The 18,271-nt window shown below is 43.6% G+C and overlaps 1 protein-coding gene across 4 annotated transcripts; it reads right to left on the minus strand.

Moving 5' to 3' along the window:
* Window positions 1-38: 38 nt before the first annotated feature.
* On the minus strand, window positions 39-15,010 carry mynn (myoneurin). 4 transcript variants are annotated; one of them, XM_086305777.1, is made up of 9 exons: window positions 14,884-15,010; window positions 14,218-14,292; window positions 10,162-10,432; window positions 7,532-8,526; window positions 6,430-6,589; window positions 5,531-5,709; window positions 5,339-5,431; window positions 4,898-5,023; window positions 39-3,982 (listed from the first exon to the last, which is right to left on the minus strand). In XM_086305777.1, the coding sequence occupies exons 3-9, from the start codon at window positions 10,425-10,427 to the stop codon at window positions 3,540-3,542; spliced, it is 2,262 nt and encodes a 753-aa protein (XP_086161903.1). In that variant the 5' UTR covers window positions 10,428-10,432; window positions 14,218-14,292; window positions 14,884-15,010; the 3' UTR covers window positions 39-3,539. The 4 variants fall into 4 exon arrangements, with proteins under 4 accessions (XP_086161903.1, XP_086161902.1, XP_086161900.1 ...); XM_086305774.1 differs by having other exon boundaries at window positions 41-3,982; window positions 10,162-10,435; XM_086305776.1 differs by lacking the exon at window positions 14,884-15,010 and having other exon boundaries at window positions 14,218-14,854.
* Window positions 15,011-18,271: the final 3,261 nt, after the last annotated feature.

Genomic DNA, 18,271 nt, shown 5'->3' on the forward strand with positions numbered 1-18,271 from the left:
CTTTTATCTTTATGATCAGTTAGTGAAATGTAAAAGAAAATAAATTGTTTTAGGAAACAAAATGGATGCATTTACAAGAACACAAATTAATAAAAGTCAATAGTCAAAAAGAATTGAAACAAATTTTGAGCTTTAGTCTATTTTTTGTATTTTAAAATATGAAATATATTGCGATAAAACTTTAAAAAAATTAATCCTTTAAAGGATTGTCCTCAGTTTGTCTTTAAGTCAGTGTTCTGTGGTTTTTAAGAAGCTACATGAAATATTTTAAAATCATCACTGAATATAATGTATAATCTAAATTATTTGCATTATTTTGCTAGACAGTATTTTTGAGCAATTCCAGTTATTTCCTCACTCCTAAAATACTTTTAATTGATCGGAGACTTGTTATTTATATATTACCAATCATAAGTATTACATTTATTTATGACAAGAAACTGCAGTTCCTTAAATAGTATCCACTGAGTTCTAGACACTTTGCTCAGTAACTGTGTTTTATTGCAATGTGGATGCTTTCAGAACATACTGATTAGATTATAAATCAAATTACATCCTCTAAACAGGTGGTTCTGCTTGAGAAAAACAACAAAAACATCTGCAGTGACATAAAGAACAAAAAAGTAAAAATGTCATAATAAACTGACAAACAGCAGTCCGATTGTCCCTTTTTTGTCGGTCTTTATTTTCCTGCTGCTGTTGTACATTTTTCATACAGTAGTGAACTTGTATATGTAATTCACAAATTTGTACAAGTAATGCAGACATTTTACCTAAAACAAAAAAACCAAATGAAATAAACAAACAGCTACAGTCATGTTAATAGAAATGCATTTTTCACTCTTTCACACTGAAACAACTGATTTACTTAAAAAAGAAAAAAGAAGAATAAAAAGAGCCTCTATTACATCAATGAAGCCACCATTATCACATGTCACTGCAGGGTGGAACATTTATTGCTTGATAAATAAAGATGTTACATCTTGTGATACCAAAGCTCCTATTCACTACGCTAACTATTAAAACGGAGTTGTACTGTATCAGAGTTATTCTTTACAAGCGTTACTCCATCAAACAAAAGGAAGCTGTAATAGAAAAAACAAACAAACAAACAAAAAACTGCCGCCACGACATCCACATCGGAGAAAATGTTGTGTGAGGTTAGAGGACTTTAAAGGTACTTTTTGTAAAAAAAGAAAAAGAAACAAAAAGTGTAATGCAAACGTTCACCACCAGGAGGTGGTGTTTCACCAGGAAGCACAGTTATCCGCCCCAAACAGCGCCACCTTCTTCTGTGTAAGTTTAAAATGATATCTGATCAGACCTCTAGCTTATCTAAAGTTTCTGTTCGCTTTATAAAAACACTACACAGTCTTTTAGCTACCAAACGAGCCAGGTCAGTGTGACAGAGAGGACACTATACTGACTCACTGCTCCACCTTGTGGTCCAAAGTGGTATTACAGGAGTACAGCTCAGCCTTGCTTTAGCTGACATCTCTGCCACAAAATACAAAGATGTTGATTTCCATCCGTCTGTGTATCCAGATCACGGTTGTGGGGTCTGCAGTCTAAGGAGACCTTCCTCTTCCAGCCACTTAATCCAGCAGACAGTCCTGAAACACCTCGCTAAAGGAGGAAGCTGAACTACCTAAACTGACTCCTCCTACCCTGAGCTAATCGCCCTCTCTCTAATGGAGATCCCAGAAATCCACAGGAGGAAACTCCTTTTTTCATTGCTGCTTATACCCTTGAAATCATTCTTCTGGTCAGATATACAACAATTCACGCTCACAGTAACCCAACACGCTCGTCTTTGGACTTGGAAATCATCTTCACACAACGGGCTGTTTTTACAAAAAGCACCTTTAAGCGGTTTGAAGCAGGTCAGTCGCTGTGAATCAAAGCTTCACTTTCTACAGTAGAAGAAAATGTAGAATCAGTTTCTTTTTTCACACACTTCACCATTAAGCTGGGAAGTGAAACGAGGAACTTGGATCAGAACGTTAGACATCTGAACAACGGTAAATTGTACAGATCTGCTGATTGGGCTTTTCCCCCCCTCACTTCCCTCCTGATTCTGACATCTGCTGATTGAAAAGACAGCACAAGTAATCAAACTGGTTATCTTTATGTGTACAGCTGGTTAATGCTGGGAGAAAACTGGTTACATCTGGTAAACCCAAACAGTGGATTTTACAGGAAGAATGTAGTTTAACTGTGACTCACACGAGCAGTTAGCAGGTCATTCAAAGAAGTGAAACGGGTTTAAGCACAACAGCATGAAATCATCAGTGCTGATCATGACGTCACTGCTGAACACAAAGAGAGAATCTTATTGGGATTCTTCAGGTTATAATAATTTGATTCTGCCTTTTATTGCCGCTCTTTCCTCCTCTCTGCCAAGGAAACAAAAATCTTCATTAGAAAAATAACTGATCTGTTTTTCGCCTCTTTCAGATCTCCATCACACTCCTTTTTTTCCCTCAAGCTCAAGACTGGCGTCACACAACAGTATCGGCCACTGACACTGTTAAACTGCATTTTGTTTGCCATATGACCCGTGTTCTCCTTGAGGAGCTGTAAATCATCCTGCTGGATCATGAATTTCATTTCACTTCTACTAAAAATATGGGCATTTTTAAAAGGATGACTGGGTCAGGTTTTATTCTTATAGTTTTGACCAGTAAACCAACTCAACTGAAGCCACGCTGCTTCTTTAAGGGTTTATGTTTTGGGAGGAGGAGGAGGGAGGTTTATAGCTTCATTTGATGCTTTTTGCATCAGTGTTAATTTGGTGGAAACGCTCGTCTGTAAATATGTTAGAATCTAAGTGATTTTGATAATAAACCAAAATACAGACCATGAGCTGTGAATCTGATCGTCTGTTTCTCATACGTCACAATTAAAAAAAAAAAAAAAATACTGGAAAGTTTTTTTATTATTGCAAAATATTAAATGTGTGCACGCCGGCGAATCATTATTCTGGTTTTTCCACGTACAAATTGTGGAAACCACATCACATGTTTCTAGTTTCAGCCTCTGAAATGCAGAACTTGGTGCTTTTCTCCATTTTAACTCACAGAGAGCTGAAAGTCTTTGGGTTTTGGGAAGTATGGAAGACAAAAAAAGACTTCTGAGGATTCTGCTTGAGACTTTTTTTGACAAATAATAATCACATAATGCGATTAATTTATCTAAAAAGTCTGAAAACGCTCCCATCACTGTCTGTCCTACTGGATTTAACTGAATGTGGCGACAAAAAGTTTGGATTATATTTTGCCGTCCGTCGTCCAAAATATTTTGTCTAACCTTGATGTTAGTTTCTAACTCGACTGCTCGCATTTCCTGTTTGTACCACAGGTTGAAATGATGGTCAAAACTATGAAAATAAAGCCCGAGTTGGACCAAATTGTCTTTGTATTGTAGATTATCTTTACAAATGTTGATTTTTTTATCCTGAACATGAGCACTGACTTTATGCCAATCAGCGAGTGACTGTTTAAAACTGAAGTTTAGTTCTGATCAGTGTTACTCAGGCCTCACTGCTGGGGGGGCATGTTGTCCATGTTGTCCACCGTCTTGATGATGACAATCTGCTCCAGCGTCTGTGCGGGCGAAGGCGGCGGCCGCAGCTGCTCCACCAGCGCGTGCAGCGTGTCCGAGTTGATGGTCTGCTCCTGATCGGCGTCGAAGGTCACCTGCTCTGTGGTGGTGAGAGGGGTGTGCGTGGGCTCCGCCTTGAAGTCCTGGATGATGGCGGCGGCGTCCGTGATGCTGTCAGCGGTCACGCTGGCGGTGGTTGCAGCAGAGTCAGTGGTGGCGACGTCGGAGGCAGCCGCGGCGGGGTCGGTGGCTTTGGGGTTGGGAGTGGCCGGTTCAGGGTTGGCCGGCTCGCCCTCGGGGATGGAGCCCAAACCTTTGTTCTCCTGGGAGAGCTTGCTCTGGACGAAGGCCACGGGATGGCTGGTGGACAGCAGGACCACTGCTCAAACACACAAAACCCAGTCAGACAGCCAGAAGACAACATGGAAACAACACAGTTTTACTGCCTGTTCTTTAAAAGGCCCCCAAGCAGAATTGGGAGCTTTGCTGTTGTGCCTTTAAGGCAGCAGCAGCACTGCACACTTGTTAAAGGCAGATCCAACACTCCCATGTTAAGCCTGATTTATAGTCCTGGCTCACAACACTGTTTGACTTTGAGCTTGTGCTCTGGTGTGTCTGTTTTACTTTGCCATCACCAGTGGACTGGGCTTTGAGTTAATAAATCTGGAACACCCACTAAAAAAAAAAAATAAAAAAAAAAATCAATCAATCAATAATACTATTCCATTCTCACTGGGATCACAGCTCGACCTCAAACTCTCCACTGACTCTACATACTGAAGTCTGCCACGTTGGTTTAAAGATGGAGAATAACCCCACATATCTGAAGCGTACAGGCACAGAGATGTAAAATCTCCAGAAACTGGCGCCTTTAATGTGTTGACTTGGTCAGCAACCCCCGCCCCCCAAAAAAGACACTGAATTCACTTCCTCTATTAGGCACTTCCTCTGTTGCCAGAGAGGAAGTTTCTGCTGCTGGTCTAAGTGGTGCCTCTGCAGGTAGCCTGCACACTGCAGACAATGGGATGCTTACATGCTGCAGCATCCTGCTTTATTGCACAGGCCATGGAAACTTCAAAAAGCTAATGTGAACCAGGATACTGATGCACATGTAAACACAGAGATGGGCTTCCAGCCTCAGGGCTGAATCATGCAGTGACACTGAGGGGTGGTTTTTCTGACTGAAGCTGCAAAAAGATCAACACGTCCCAAAACACTTTCAGGTTCTTATTCAATTAAACTTTAACAGCACTTTAAGACACGGTGGATTTTAATAAACAGGCTGACAGCTCACCGGCTCGGGCTCTCTCCTTGTGTTGCCGCACTTCGTCGGCGTGAGCTTTGTCCTGGTGTTTGATCATGTTCTTCACGCTGGCAAATCTGTTTCCACAGAGCAGGCACTGCACGCCACTGTTCCCCTCTGCAAACACCACGAGAACACATTTAAATACTGCAGCCAATCGGTTTCTGGCTCTCTGTTTATACCCTGATTGGTCAGAAACTGTGTGGAGCTGAGAGCTTGCTCTTTATAACTCACTTCATTATCTCTTCCACACCCGTTTGAGGCACATTTTTAAAATAGTTTCATTATGTCAATAAAGCACATTTTAGGTTATGAGCTCTCCTGAAAGACAGCCGCAGTTAGCAGTAGGATCCTGGTGTGATACTGCTGACTTTCAGTCCCATCTAACCACTCTTTAAATGTTTGGCGTAACAAACAAAGCTTTAAACTCACCTGGGTGAAGTCGCCGCATGTGTTTCTTCAGTTCAGATGATGTGACAAATTTGGCGTCGCATTTAGGCTGCGAACATTTGTACGGAGTCTCGCCTGAAACGCACAGAAATACAGAAAAATGCCTGTAAAGTCTATTTGCCCAGTGCGGCAGGAAACCAGAGCAGCGCATCCTTTCATTTGCACGTCTCTCACCAGTGTGTTTACGTGTGTGGGCAATGAGAGAGGAAGACACAGAGAAGGACATGCCACACAGGTCGCACTGGTACGGTTTCTCCCCAGTGTGTCGTCGCTTGTGGTACGTCAGCGTGCTGGACTGAGCGAACGCCTGGCCGCAGATGTCACAGACGTACGGTTTCTCCCCGCTGTGCAGTCTGTGGGAAACGTGTTAAAATTTAACTTTATTTATAGAACAACAACTCAGAACAACAAGTGCTTAAAAAAGTCACAGGTGAGAAGCAAATAGAAGCACAGCGACCGTGGCTCAGGGGATTGGGAATCGCATCTGTAACCGGAAGGTCGCCGGTTCGATCCCCGGGCTCTCTGTCCTGGTCGTTGTGTCCTTGGGCAAGACACTTTACCCTACTGCCTACTGGTGTTGGCCAGAGGGGCCGATGGCGCGATATGGCAGCCTCGCTTCTGTCAGTCTGCCCCAGGGCAGCTGTGGCTACAACTGTAGCTGCCTCCACCAGTGTATGAATGTGAGAGTGAATGAATAGTGGCATTGTAAAGCGCTTTTGGTGCCTAGAAAAGCGCTATATAAATCCAATCCATTATTATTATTATTAAATAACCACCTACACACGTGTGCCACCCAGCAACCACATTTTTCTTCAGTGGCCCTCAGACCAGCAGAACTGTTACTATAGAAACTACTGGGTAGTTTAACCTACAATAGGTTAATGTTATTAGTTCTGCCACTCGTAAACACCCTCGTGTGTGCGAGAGCAAAATAAAGATCTTTAACTAGCTCCTCTGTGGAAGCAGAGCAGCAGCTGAATCGTTACGTCAGTCATATGTAATAAAAGGTGGGTTGCATGCAGATACGCAAGCTCTTGGCCCTCCTGGCCTCAGCTCCTTCCACACTGACGTACCTGATGTGTATTTTATAATTGGACGAGGTAGCAAACTTGAAGCCGCAGCGCTCACAGGTGTACGGCTTCTCCTCGCCGTGGTGCATTCGGCGGTGAGCGACCAGCTGGCACTTCTGAGCGAAACACTTGTCACAATCGGCACAATTGAACGGCTTCTCGCCTGCAACAGAGAAACAAGGAGGACGCTTGTTATACGTGTGTTACATTATCACTGCCAGCTGATGGGTTAAAAGGTTTTCCACTTATCTGGTGACAGACACCGGTCTTCACATCCACGTTGCACATACTTTCATTTTAACTCAAAGGTTTGCTGAGTGATACGATGCATTTCTGTTCCAAACTTAAACTCATGCTTGTGCTCAACATCCTATGTTTGTCTTCCTGCTTCCGGAGCTTGTTTTTGCAGCTCAGGAAGCAGAAAGTATGGGACAGCTCTGTGACACAGAGGGAGGATTCTGCTGCAGAGGATGTGCAAACGTCTTACGCATTTAAATGTCACAGAAAAGCACCGGAGCGCCAGTTTGACACGTTTAATACGTGTAAGAAACTTTTCTTCTGTTTATCAAGCTGATTTCAACCAAAGTTTTCACTGAAATGATGAATAAATCCAGCACACAGGCATCCACACTCGAAGTCAGGTGACAGGAAATTACAGAGAATTGATTAGAAACAATGCAGTAGGGTTACAGACTGTATATAAATGATGGAAGAAGTCCTGTTTTTAAAACAATAAACATGACTCTGTTGGAAGTAAGACTACAAAGTAGCATCTGAGCCCAGAAACTCATCAGGAGATGTTTCGACTGTAAAGGCCTGAACGGTTCAAAAGTTTTTTCTTTTAATGGTATCTGAAAGCAGTGACTGAGGTTTTGTTTTATTTTGCAAAGAAACAAACAAAACCAAAACAAAAAACCTTTAGCTGATTAGGGGTTAAAGTTAATGAGATTCAAATCAAAGTAACTGAAGTTTGATTCTGACTAAGAACCTTGCAGGTGGATTTTCCTGTCTTTACACACTTAATTATAAATGAAAAGGTGTGTAGCAGCCTCACATCTTCACAAACCCAGTAACAAAAACACGTGACACTCAGTGCTGAGCTCACCTGTGTGTATGCGCAGGTGTGTTTTCAGCTGCGTGGCCTGCCTGAAGGTTTTGGAGCAGAAGATGCAGGCGAACGGCTTCAGCCCCTTGTGGATCTTCTCGTGGCGGCGCAGGCTGCTCACGTCTTTAAACAGTTTGTTGCACTCTGTGCACGACAGCGACATCTCGCCCAGAGCCAGCGCATCCATCTCCCCGATCTCGCCCTCTTCCACTCCCTCCCCCGCCTCCTCCTCCTCTGTGCCTCCGCCAATGCTGTCATCCCCCGCCTCCTCCTCCTCCTCCTCCTCCTCATCGGTCTGTCCCCTGTTTCGGCCCCTGCCTCTCCCGCGGCCTCTCCCTCTCCCGCGGCCTCGCCCTCTCCTCCCCTCTCCGGTGCTCAGCCTCGGCCTCTTCATCCCAGGCTCCTCCTCATCTTCTTCCCCCTGTGAGGGGCTCCAGTCTGCTGAGGTGTCTCCAAAGTCCTTCACGCTCGTATCAGAGTCATCCAAATAGAGTTCTTGACTTTTTAAGCTCCCTCTTCCTCTTCCTCTTCCTCTCCCCCTGCCCCTGCCCCTGCCTCTCCCTCGTCCTCTCCCTCTGTAGCTGTAGATTTTGGGCATGCCGTCAGCCGAGCTGCTCGCCTCCATCTGCTCGTCGCCAAAACTTTTAGGCTTTCTACCTCTCTTCCTGCCCCCTACTCTCCCGGTGCTCCTTGGTGTGCTTGGGGTGTACTCTTCATCGTCTTCCACAAACATATCTCTGCCCTCATCATCCTGCTCTCTGCTGCCCTTACCTTCCTCGTGCCATTCCCCCGCAACAGAGACTATGGATAGTGGGACTGGGGAGGTGGGGCTGCTTGGGGAGGCGGGGCTGGGAGGCGAGAGACCCGTCTCTTTATCTGCCTCCGACTGTGACGTTTCGCCGAGCTCAGACCAGTGAGGGAACTCCTCCAGATATTTCGTGGCCTCGGCCATTCCTAAGAAGATGGCAGCTCGCCGTACGGCCGCTTGTCGGGTGCTGGAACCAGAAAGAAAAACATTTTACTCAAAGTACCAACTCAAAATTCAGTTCACAAGTGTCCCACGCCTATGACCTTTTCATAATCTAACATCATGTGGACTGACTGCAGCATTAACCAATGAAATCACGCTAAAAACATATCCTTAGAAACTAAAGTGGCTGCTTGTGCAGTATGTCACTAAAATGTTGGAGAAGTTGATCACTCCAGAGAATAATCGGTGGGCAACTCCAGGCCTCAAGGGCCGGTGTCCTGCAGGTTTTAGATCTCACTCAGGGTCAACACCCCTGAGTCAAATGATTAGTTCATTATCAGAGCTCTAAAGAACCTTAAGACATGTTGAGGAGGTCATTTAAATCAGCTGTGTGTCTAAAACCTGCAGGACACCGGCCCTCCAGGCCTGGAGTTGTCCCCCCCGTTGTACATAAACCTAAAACACTCGCCTTGTAAGTTATTGCTTGTTGTTGTTATGGAAACAGCACCACCCAACAGAGCTAGCCAAACGTCAGGTATGAATACCTTAAAGGGGCGTCCGCAGAACAAGTATCTAACAGTGCCATGGCAACCAGTGACCACAAAAAGTCAGTCTGGAGTGAAAAATTGGTCAATTTAGAGGCAACTGGTTGAAACAATAACTGATGAGAGTGAGTACGGACACCTGACATGGGACAAGGCGATAATGCAGCAGAGTGCTACTCAGCAACGAGAGCCTGAAACAGCAACAAACTGATGACGAACGGATCGCTTCCTGTGCGGATGCCCCTCACTGGAGTCCACTTATCACCAACATCATCAAACAACTGGCTCAAGGCAAAACTCAAACTCAGTGCTGCGCTTAATCAAGCAGTCTGCCTGTACAAGCAGGTGAGCTAACGTTAGCTAACACATATGGTCAAAAGGAGTGACTGCAGGAAAAAACTACAGTCAACATTAGCAGACAACATTAACCAAACTAAGATCTCTGCTCAAATGACCAAACTGCAAACGTCTCACTTAGCAAAACTCTCCTAGCTAACAAAGCAACATCCTGTCTTGAAGAAGCTACTTTCAGTCCTTGTTTCAAAAGAGATCTCCACAGCGTGTAGCACCACACGTTTGATTTTGCAGACCTTTCATAAATAGTTTTTTGTGTCCTCCTGAGATCTTTGGCTTGTTGGCGAACAGGTAAGCCACCATACTACGAAGCCGCCATCTTGATTTGCAGCGATGAAGAAGCCTTTAACGCCACAAAACAACCAAGAACTTATTCACGCAGCTAGCAGGCTAACGGTATCTTGTGTGCCAACTTTAACCCTGTACTGTCTGAAAAACTATTTAGCTACCTTTCTTAATTAAAAAAAACAAAAGCTTAATGAGCTAATGTGAACAACAACAACAACTAATAATAAGCACATTTTAGCCATCAGTAAATCACGTAGAGGCACAAAGCAAAGATGTCTCACTAACATTTACTTTCCATAACGTGTATGTATCTGACGTTGGCTTCATCACATCCAAGTCTACTTTGCTGTCATTCTGTTCATATGTTGTACACTCAGGTTGTTGGGTATACAGATGTAGAACTGTACAGGATGACCCTGCGTAAATGCTATCCGTGTTTTGGCTGATGCTGGCTTCTAAAGCCTCACGCTTACCTGCTGAGGTTCATGTGTCCCGTGTAGACGAACTCCAGGAGCTTCTCCAGCGAGTACCGGCTGACCTTGTCGGGGTCCAAAGTCGTGATCTCTTCCCCCTTTTCAGCATGGGAGGAGAAATACTCACTGAACGCAGCGAGGATGTTACGGTGAGCCCTGAACTCCACGTCCTTCACCATTATGGTGATGTCACACAGAAAGTCCATCTCCCGCTGCTGGTGCAGGCGCTGCAGGAGCAGCTTCCCATGGTTGAAGACATGCGCCATCACTGCTGCTGGAAAACAGGCGAGGGCATCCTCATCACTAACGCATTAGCAACGGGAAAATACAACTTTGCATGAAGGGAGACGTTTCTCCTGCTCCAGGAGCGATGTAAACAAATTACTGCAGCTACAACACTTTTATCCAGAGTTTTTTCCCACACAGTCCACCAAAAATAGCTTTAACCGAGTCCAAGGAAAATAACCTGTTTTTATATAATATAACAGATTTTTTCAAAAACTAACTTTGGTCATCGAGGCATTTTTACTAAATGATTATAAACACTCAAAATGGACTAAACTTGTGGAGTCAACCATGAAAAGCCCAATTATTTTATAGCTTTACATGAAGCGAGCCTTGGTACGGTGGGTGTGGCTTCTGTGTCTTAAATACCCATCAAACAGGCCAAAGCGGGGAAAAAGCTGTTGCTTGTAAATGCAATCAATCTTGTTTGAATTATTAGACCTTAGAGCAGGGGTGGGCAACTCCAGGCCTCGAGGGCCGGTGTCCTGCAGGTTTCAGATGTGTTCTTGATCAAACACAGCTGATTCAAACGGCTAAATTACCTCCTCAACATGTCTTGAAGTTCTCCAGAGGCCTGGTAATGAACTAATCATTTGATTCAGGTGTGTTGACACAGGGTGAGATCTAAAACCTGCAGGACACCGGCCCTCGAGGCCTGGCGTTGCCTACCCCTGCCTTAGAGATTGACTGAATAGTATTTACTACCTGTTTGAGGCCTTGAATTATTCTCATACACCTGAGAACATCAAGGGACGACTTCAGTAAGGCTAGATGTTATATTAGCTCATCCATTCGTAACATACAGGAAAAAAAAAGCTAGAATCCCCCCCCCCCCCCGCCCCACACACACACTTCTAATAATATCACATTTATGCTCACTGGGGAAAGAAAAAAGCTTTCAGTCTTCAAAAACATCAGATCCTTCTACTCCAGAGGACATAGGTTTTTCCAGCACTGATGACACCAGCGTATTCTACGCTAGATTCGACACAGCGAACACCATGAGACCGGACAGTGTGCGCACCGCGGATGACGTCAGTGCGCACACTGTGTTTGAGGAGGATGTGCGGAGGTGCTTCAGGAAGGTGAACGCACGCAAAGCTACTGGTCCGGACGGGATTCCCGGCCGCGTCCTCAAGTCATGCGCGGCTCAGCTGGCTGGAGTGTTCACGCACATCTTCAACCTTTCCCTCTCTCTGTCTGTAGTCCCAGCCTGCTTCAAAGTGGCCACCATCGTCCCTGTACCCAAATCCTCCACCATCTCCTCATTAAACGACTGCCGACCTGTAGCCCTGACCCCCATCGTGAGCAAATGCTTCGAGAAGCTGGTCAGGGACTTCATCTGCTCTGCACTACCCGACTCACTGGACCCTCTACAGTTCGCATACCGCCACAACAGGTCCACTGATGATGCCATAGCCCTGACACTACACACTGCCCTGTCACACCTGGAGAAGAGAGACACGTATGTGAGAATGCTGTTTGTAGATTACAGCTCAGCATTCAATACCATCGTTCCCTCGAAGCTGGACAGGAAACTGCAGGATCTAGGACTGAGCAGCTCCCTCTGCAGCTGGATCCTTAGCTTCCTGTCTGACAGACACCAAGTGGTCAGACTGGGCAGCATCACCTCATCCCCCATCACACTGAACACTGGTGCTCCACAGGGGTGTGTACTGAGCCCTCTCCTGTACTCACTCTACACCTACGACTGCACAGCCACTAACAACTCCAACATCATTGTGAAGTTTGCGGACGACACTACAGTGGTGGGTCTTATCACCAACAGTGATGAGACGGCTTACAGGGAGGAGGTCAGCGCCCTGACCCACTGGTGTCAGGACGACCATCTCACCCTCAACGTCACAAAGACAAAGGAGTTGATAGTGGACTTCCGGAGGTGCAGAGAAGTACACACCCCCATCACCATCAACGGCGCTGCTGTGGAGAGAGTGAGCAGCTTCCGGTTCCTTGGTGTACATCTGGCTGAGGATCTTACGTGGTCAGTACACACAAACAAAACAGTGAAGAAGGCGCAGCAGCGCCTCTTCTTTCTCAGGAGACTGAAAAGATTCGGCATGAGCCCCCGCATCCTCAGGACCTTCTATCACTGTGCCATTGAGAGCATCCTCACTGGATGCATCACCACCTGGTATGGCAACAGCACCGCCTACAACTGCAAAGCTCTCCAGAGAGTAGTGCGGTGCTCTGAACGGATAATTGGAGGTGAGCTTCCCTCCCTCCAAGACATCTACAGGAAGCGGTGCCTGAGGAAAGCGGGGAGGATCATCAAGGACTCCAGTCACCCCAGCCATAAACTGTTCAGACTGCTTCCATCAGGAAGGAGGTTCTGCAGCATCCGGTCCCGAACCAGCAGACTGAGAGACAGCTTCTTCCATCAGGCCATCAGACTGCTGAACACGTCATAGACACCTCAGCTTCACTACTGGAACTTCAACATTATGCACTCCACACTGTATATAAATGCCACTTGTTTTGCACATGTCAACTACCAACCTTTATTTTATTATTTACTCTATTTACTTTGTAATATATATATATATATATATATATATATATATATATATATATATATATATATATATATATATATACACACACATACATACATACATACACACACACACACACACACACACACACACACACACACACATATACGCGCACACACACACACAAACACACACACACACACACACGTAGTATTCACATTCAGTAATATGCATACACTCTTATATTGTACATACATTTATTCATATAACTCTCAGATTTAGCCATTCTTATATTTTGCTTGTTCTTATGTTATTGTACTTTGCACACCTCTGTTGCTTGTGAAGCTCGCACAAGAATTTCACTCACATGTACTGTACCAGTGTACCTGCACATGTGATGTGACAATAAAAGTGATTTGATTTGAAAACTGATGGATTGCAGATAAACCTGAGGTTACCTCACTAACTGAATCCAGCTTCATATGACAGACATCTGCTACCAGAGCCACAGGTGTGACTTTGACACCACAAGATTTATTTCAACAATTTTACACACTAGCTCCTCTGATCAGTAATAATCAGCACTGTTCTTGAGATAAATCAGACTAACCAAATTCTACCTGAGAGTTTCTTTTATATAAAGAACATGTCTACATTGTAACAAAAAAGCGGTCTCCTTGGCTGAACTGGAGAAAATTAATCAGTGTTTTTTAGATTACAGTAATGTCCTGTTTACTGGCTTAGATAAATCTGAGCTATACAACAACAACAAAAATGAATAATTAAATAAAAAAACAAAAACCGATGATCAGACTATTAACGAGTTCTATTAAGCAAGTTCTTTCTATTTTATACTCTTTACAGAAGCTCCCAGTAGACTTTGATTCATTTTAATGTTAAATTTCAATTATATAGCAATGTATTTATTCCTAGTTTTTTTGTGTACAGTATTTTGTGACTGCTTGTCTGTGAAAAGCACTTTTATAAATAAGCTTTAATTTAATATCTCCCTGTGTGAGGCCTTGAATTACTCTAAAACGACTAAAGACACCACAAAGAGCCACAAACACCCCATAAACGTAATAAACCTTCCCTGCAGGTTTATATTAATGACTCACCTGCTGGAAATCCAGTGTAATGTTTCTAATATTTTTAATAATTGCACAAAATTTAAATCATATCACAAAAAACGTCAATGCACATAAAAACACAGATTTCTCGTGGATTTCTAAAACTTGATAACAGAGTGAAAACTTACTGTGAGTAGTGTGTCAGAGCTGCTGAAGAGTCACAGCTTCGCCTCCTCTTTGCTCTCGGTTTGTAGATTTCTCTCCTGTTAATGACAAAGAGTGTGAGAACGAACCGCGGTGCATATTAATTGTCTAATTAACAGCTCAAAATCCAAACGCGGACTTGTGGACGTCTAACATAAATATTAAAAGCTTGCGAACAGGTATAATGATCTGAATCTACAGCCTTGGCAGGTAAGATGAAGAAGCAGTTTTGGAAAATAAAAGCTCCCGCCCGCTTCCTGAGCAGGCCTCGGGCTGTGGCTAAGGCTAACAGCGGTGTCGCCGTTGGGTTCAATTTACTCCTGCTCGCCGTTTAGGTCTCTTCGCAGACTTATCTGCACTTTGGGTGTAGTAGAAGCCTCCAAACAGGAGAGCAAGGCCCACGGGTGTTTAACCACAGCGGATCATTCACGAAGCAGAAGCTAACTGTTTTCGTAGTGGTAAAAAGCGCGCAAAACATTGTGCTCTTATTTCGAAGGTTTGTACCGGCGGTGCCGACGTAAGCGGCCACAAAAAGCTGCACATGCTTATTTTAGCGACAGCTAATGCACATACGTCTCGAGCTGTAATAAACAAATTGCGTAAATGCGCGATTTTACGCCACAACAAAGTAAATAAAAGCAGAAAAGTACCTTCTAATATCCGCGATCTTCAGCCATAATCCACGTGACATCGAAGTTCTCGCGAGACGACAATATTGCTCAAAGAGAAACTGGGTTCGGTCAAGATAGACACCGTCGCTCCCTGACAAAGGACGACAGTTGGGGAGGGTTACTATCGTTAATACGGAATTACAGTAATAGCAAAAAATAAAAGAATTCATTTAATTTATATTTAACCCTTTAATCTATAGAATACGAAAAATACACATACGAAGCCAATAAAAAAATGTTGCCTAGAAAATAAGAAAATAATTTTAAGCGACACTGATTTTGAAATGTTCAAAAGTGCTGTTGTTGGCTGATATTTATAAATAGCATAGCTGTGTTACCAAGTAGACTGTATCTGTAGGCTATGTATCTGTCAACAGTCATGCACATGTATTTTTATATTTCATATTATATCATTACTATTATGTCGTAGTAATAGCAATAATAATATGCACTGATAATATATAATAATATATTCGACTTTTTCCTGCTTTACTTACAACATGAGCAAGACATTATTTTGTGTGCAGCCTATTTATGACTCAACTATATGTACATTCAAGCGTAAAACATCGTTTTTATGATGTTTTCATTTTGGATTTTAAATATAAGTTCAGATGTGTACAGCCCAAAGAGGGAAACATTTTAATCTAAACAGTCGACCAAGGAACACACGAGGAAATAGCCATAAATAAATAACAGTAATTCAAACTCATTAAATACTGAACAAAAACTTTATTAAATGGAAAAAGTGAAGACACCAACGTCTGACTAACTTTAGATTTTTTCATATAAAATATGTCTAAAATAATTTATGTTTCTATAATGGACTTCCACTATATCTAGTAGATATAGTGGAAGTTTTTAAGTTCAGACACTGTGTGACTGATTTAAGTGTTCGTCAGAGAGATGTCCTGTGGAAAGAAACTGCACAGATGTCTGCTTGTTTTGGTGTACAGTGCTCTGTAGCGCCTACCGGAGGGAAGAGCTGGAACAGGTTGTGTCCAGGTTGTGATGGGTCTGCAGTGATGTTGTCTGCTAGTTTCTTTGCTCTGGCTTTGTACAACTTGTGAATCGAGGGTAAGTCGGGAGCAATGGTTCTTCTGCAGTCCTGACTGTCTGTTGTTGTCTGCTCTTTTTCTGTTTACTGGCTGATCCAAACCGTACGCCGATGGATGAGCAGAGAACAGACTGGATTATTGCAGAGTAGAACTGGATCAACATCTCCTGAGCTGCAGCAGGAAGTGAATCCTCTCCTTTTGATGATAGTGTCCATACTGGTGGCCGCTTCAGGTTGCTATCTGGAAACTTAACAATTTTGACAGATGGGTCTTCTAAGGTGTCATCATTTGTGTAGAGGGAGAAGACTTATTGCAGCGTAACTAAGGGAATCCTTCCTCATGCTGCTGGGAGATTCCCATGATGCACTGGGTGTTTCTCCTTCAGTCACCTTTCTTGCTATGTGTTAACAGACCTCTCTGCAGTGAATCATACTTGTTATTAATCTCTGTCTCTCTTCCACAGCATGTCTTTTGTCCTGTCTTCCTTCTCTCACCCCAACTGGTCGCAGCAGATGGCCCCGCCCCTCCCTGAGCCTGGTCCTGCTCCAGGTTTCTTCCTGTTAAAAGTGATTTTTTCCTTCCCACTATCACCAAAGCGATTGCTCGTAGGGGGTCATATGATTGTTGCGGTTTTCTCGGTTTTCTTTGTATTATTGTAGGGCCTTTACAATATAAAGCATTTTAAAGGCAACTCTTGTTGTGATTTGTTGCTATAGAAATAACAACGAATTAAACTGAATAGAAGAGACGAGGAGGGAGGACACAGTCCTGAAATGTGATTCTCCCCAGTCTCACCTGCTGCTTCCTGTCATTCAGAAAGTTTGTGATCCACTGACAGACGGAGGCTGGGACAATGAGCCGAGTGAGTTTGGAGCGGAGGACTCCAGGACATGTCGAGGTGTTGCAGTGTTGAGGTGCACTCTATGTTGACACCATCATCCACTGAACTATTTGACCAGTAGGTAAACTAAAGGAGTGGAGCAGGGGACATGTGATGTCTTGCAGGTAGGTCAACATCAATCTCTCAAAGGATTTCATGACTACAGACGTGAGGGGCACAGGCCTGTAGTCATTAACCCAGTGATAGAGGGTTCCTTGGGGACTGGGATAATTGTGGATCGTTTGAAACAGCAGGGGACTTCACACAGCTCCAGGGATCTGTCGAAGATCAGTGTGAAGATGGGAGGCAGCTGATCAGCACAGCCTGGTAACATCATGATCTTCTGTCTCCTGAAGAGTTGCCTCACATCTTTTTCCTCTTAATCACATTTGGAGGCCATAATAATGTGCAGGAAAATAATAAACTGTATGCAACAGTGTGCAGCTCAGGCACGAAAACACTGTTTTGCACTCATCATGCATCATGCATGGAGTGAAGGAGCTGATTATTCCAGAGAAAAACACCTTCAGCCCCACATTCAGCCCAACAGGCTGCTGTGAGCTGTTATCCTGCTTGGGTAATTATGGCACATTATCCTGCTCACGTGTGATATTCTTCTTGCTTTTAGCCATAATTAGACTCATTCATCTGCAGCAGAAGATTTGTTCTGTAGCTTCACAGGAGAAAACTGCTGCTCTTGGGATCACTTCAGAAAAAAAGAAGAAGAAGATTAAAACAATATCCTGCAGGTGTGTTTATTGTTTTTGTTGACAGCTAATTAAAAATTCTAGCCTGAAGCAATATGTCCCAAACTGGCAAATGTGGACTGTATTAAATGTGGAGAAGTGTTTTCCCCACGAGTCTGACCTCAAACATGATTGTTTTTGGCAGCAAATATTTTCAGATAGATTTTCAAATGATCTTTTTATGTGTGTGGGTTGTTCAGCAGCAGCTAAAGCTAAAGATCCATATCGTTACACATCTCTAATGCGCAATAACTTTGTGTATAAACCTCACAGAGCAACAGCTGAGGCAGACACATGTAGTAAAATACAAATATTAAATGCGTTCATTTAAATGACATCAGAGGACAGTGAATAAATATTTTTAAAGTTAAACCTCTGATAAATTATTTTAAAATGTGCATCTCATGGCTCCGATTCCTGATGTTCATGCACAGAAAAAAGGAAATAGAGGAAGTTTGGATTATATTTTATATTTTTATTGATAATAACAAAGCTACAGTAGCACTTCCGACCTTTCTGCACTGCATTAAAATGCCTCCACACCAGGGGGCGCTGCAGGCTCAACTACAGTAGGGTGAAAGGAGTTTGCAAGCTCCTTTGACTACGATGACCTGGATGACTGAGAACCTTCACAGACATACAGTAGGGTGATTTGAACTCAAAACATTATTTATTTATTTACG

Source organism: Aulonocara sp. 'chitande type north' Nkhata Bay, linkage group LG9, assembly GCF_057382095.1.
Source record: "Aulonocara sp. 'chitande type north' Nkhata Bay isolate Kocher_YH1m ecotype deep benthic linkage group LG9, A_spYH_male_GT1.1, whole genome shotgun sequence".
NCBI lineage: Eukaryota > Metazoa > Chordata > Actinopteri > Cichliformes > Cichlidae > Aulonocara > Aulonocara sp. 'chitande type north' Nkhata Bay.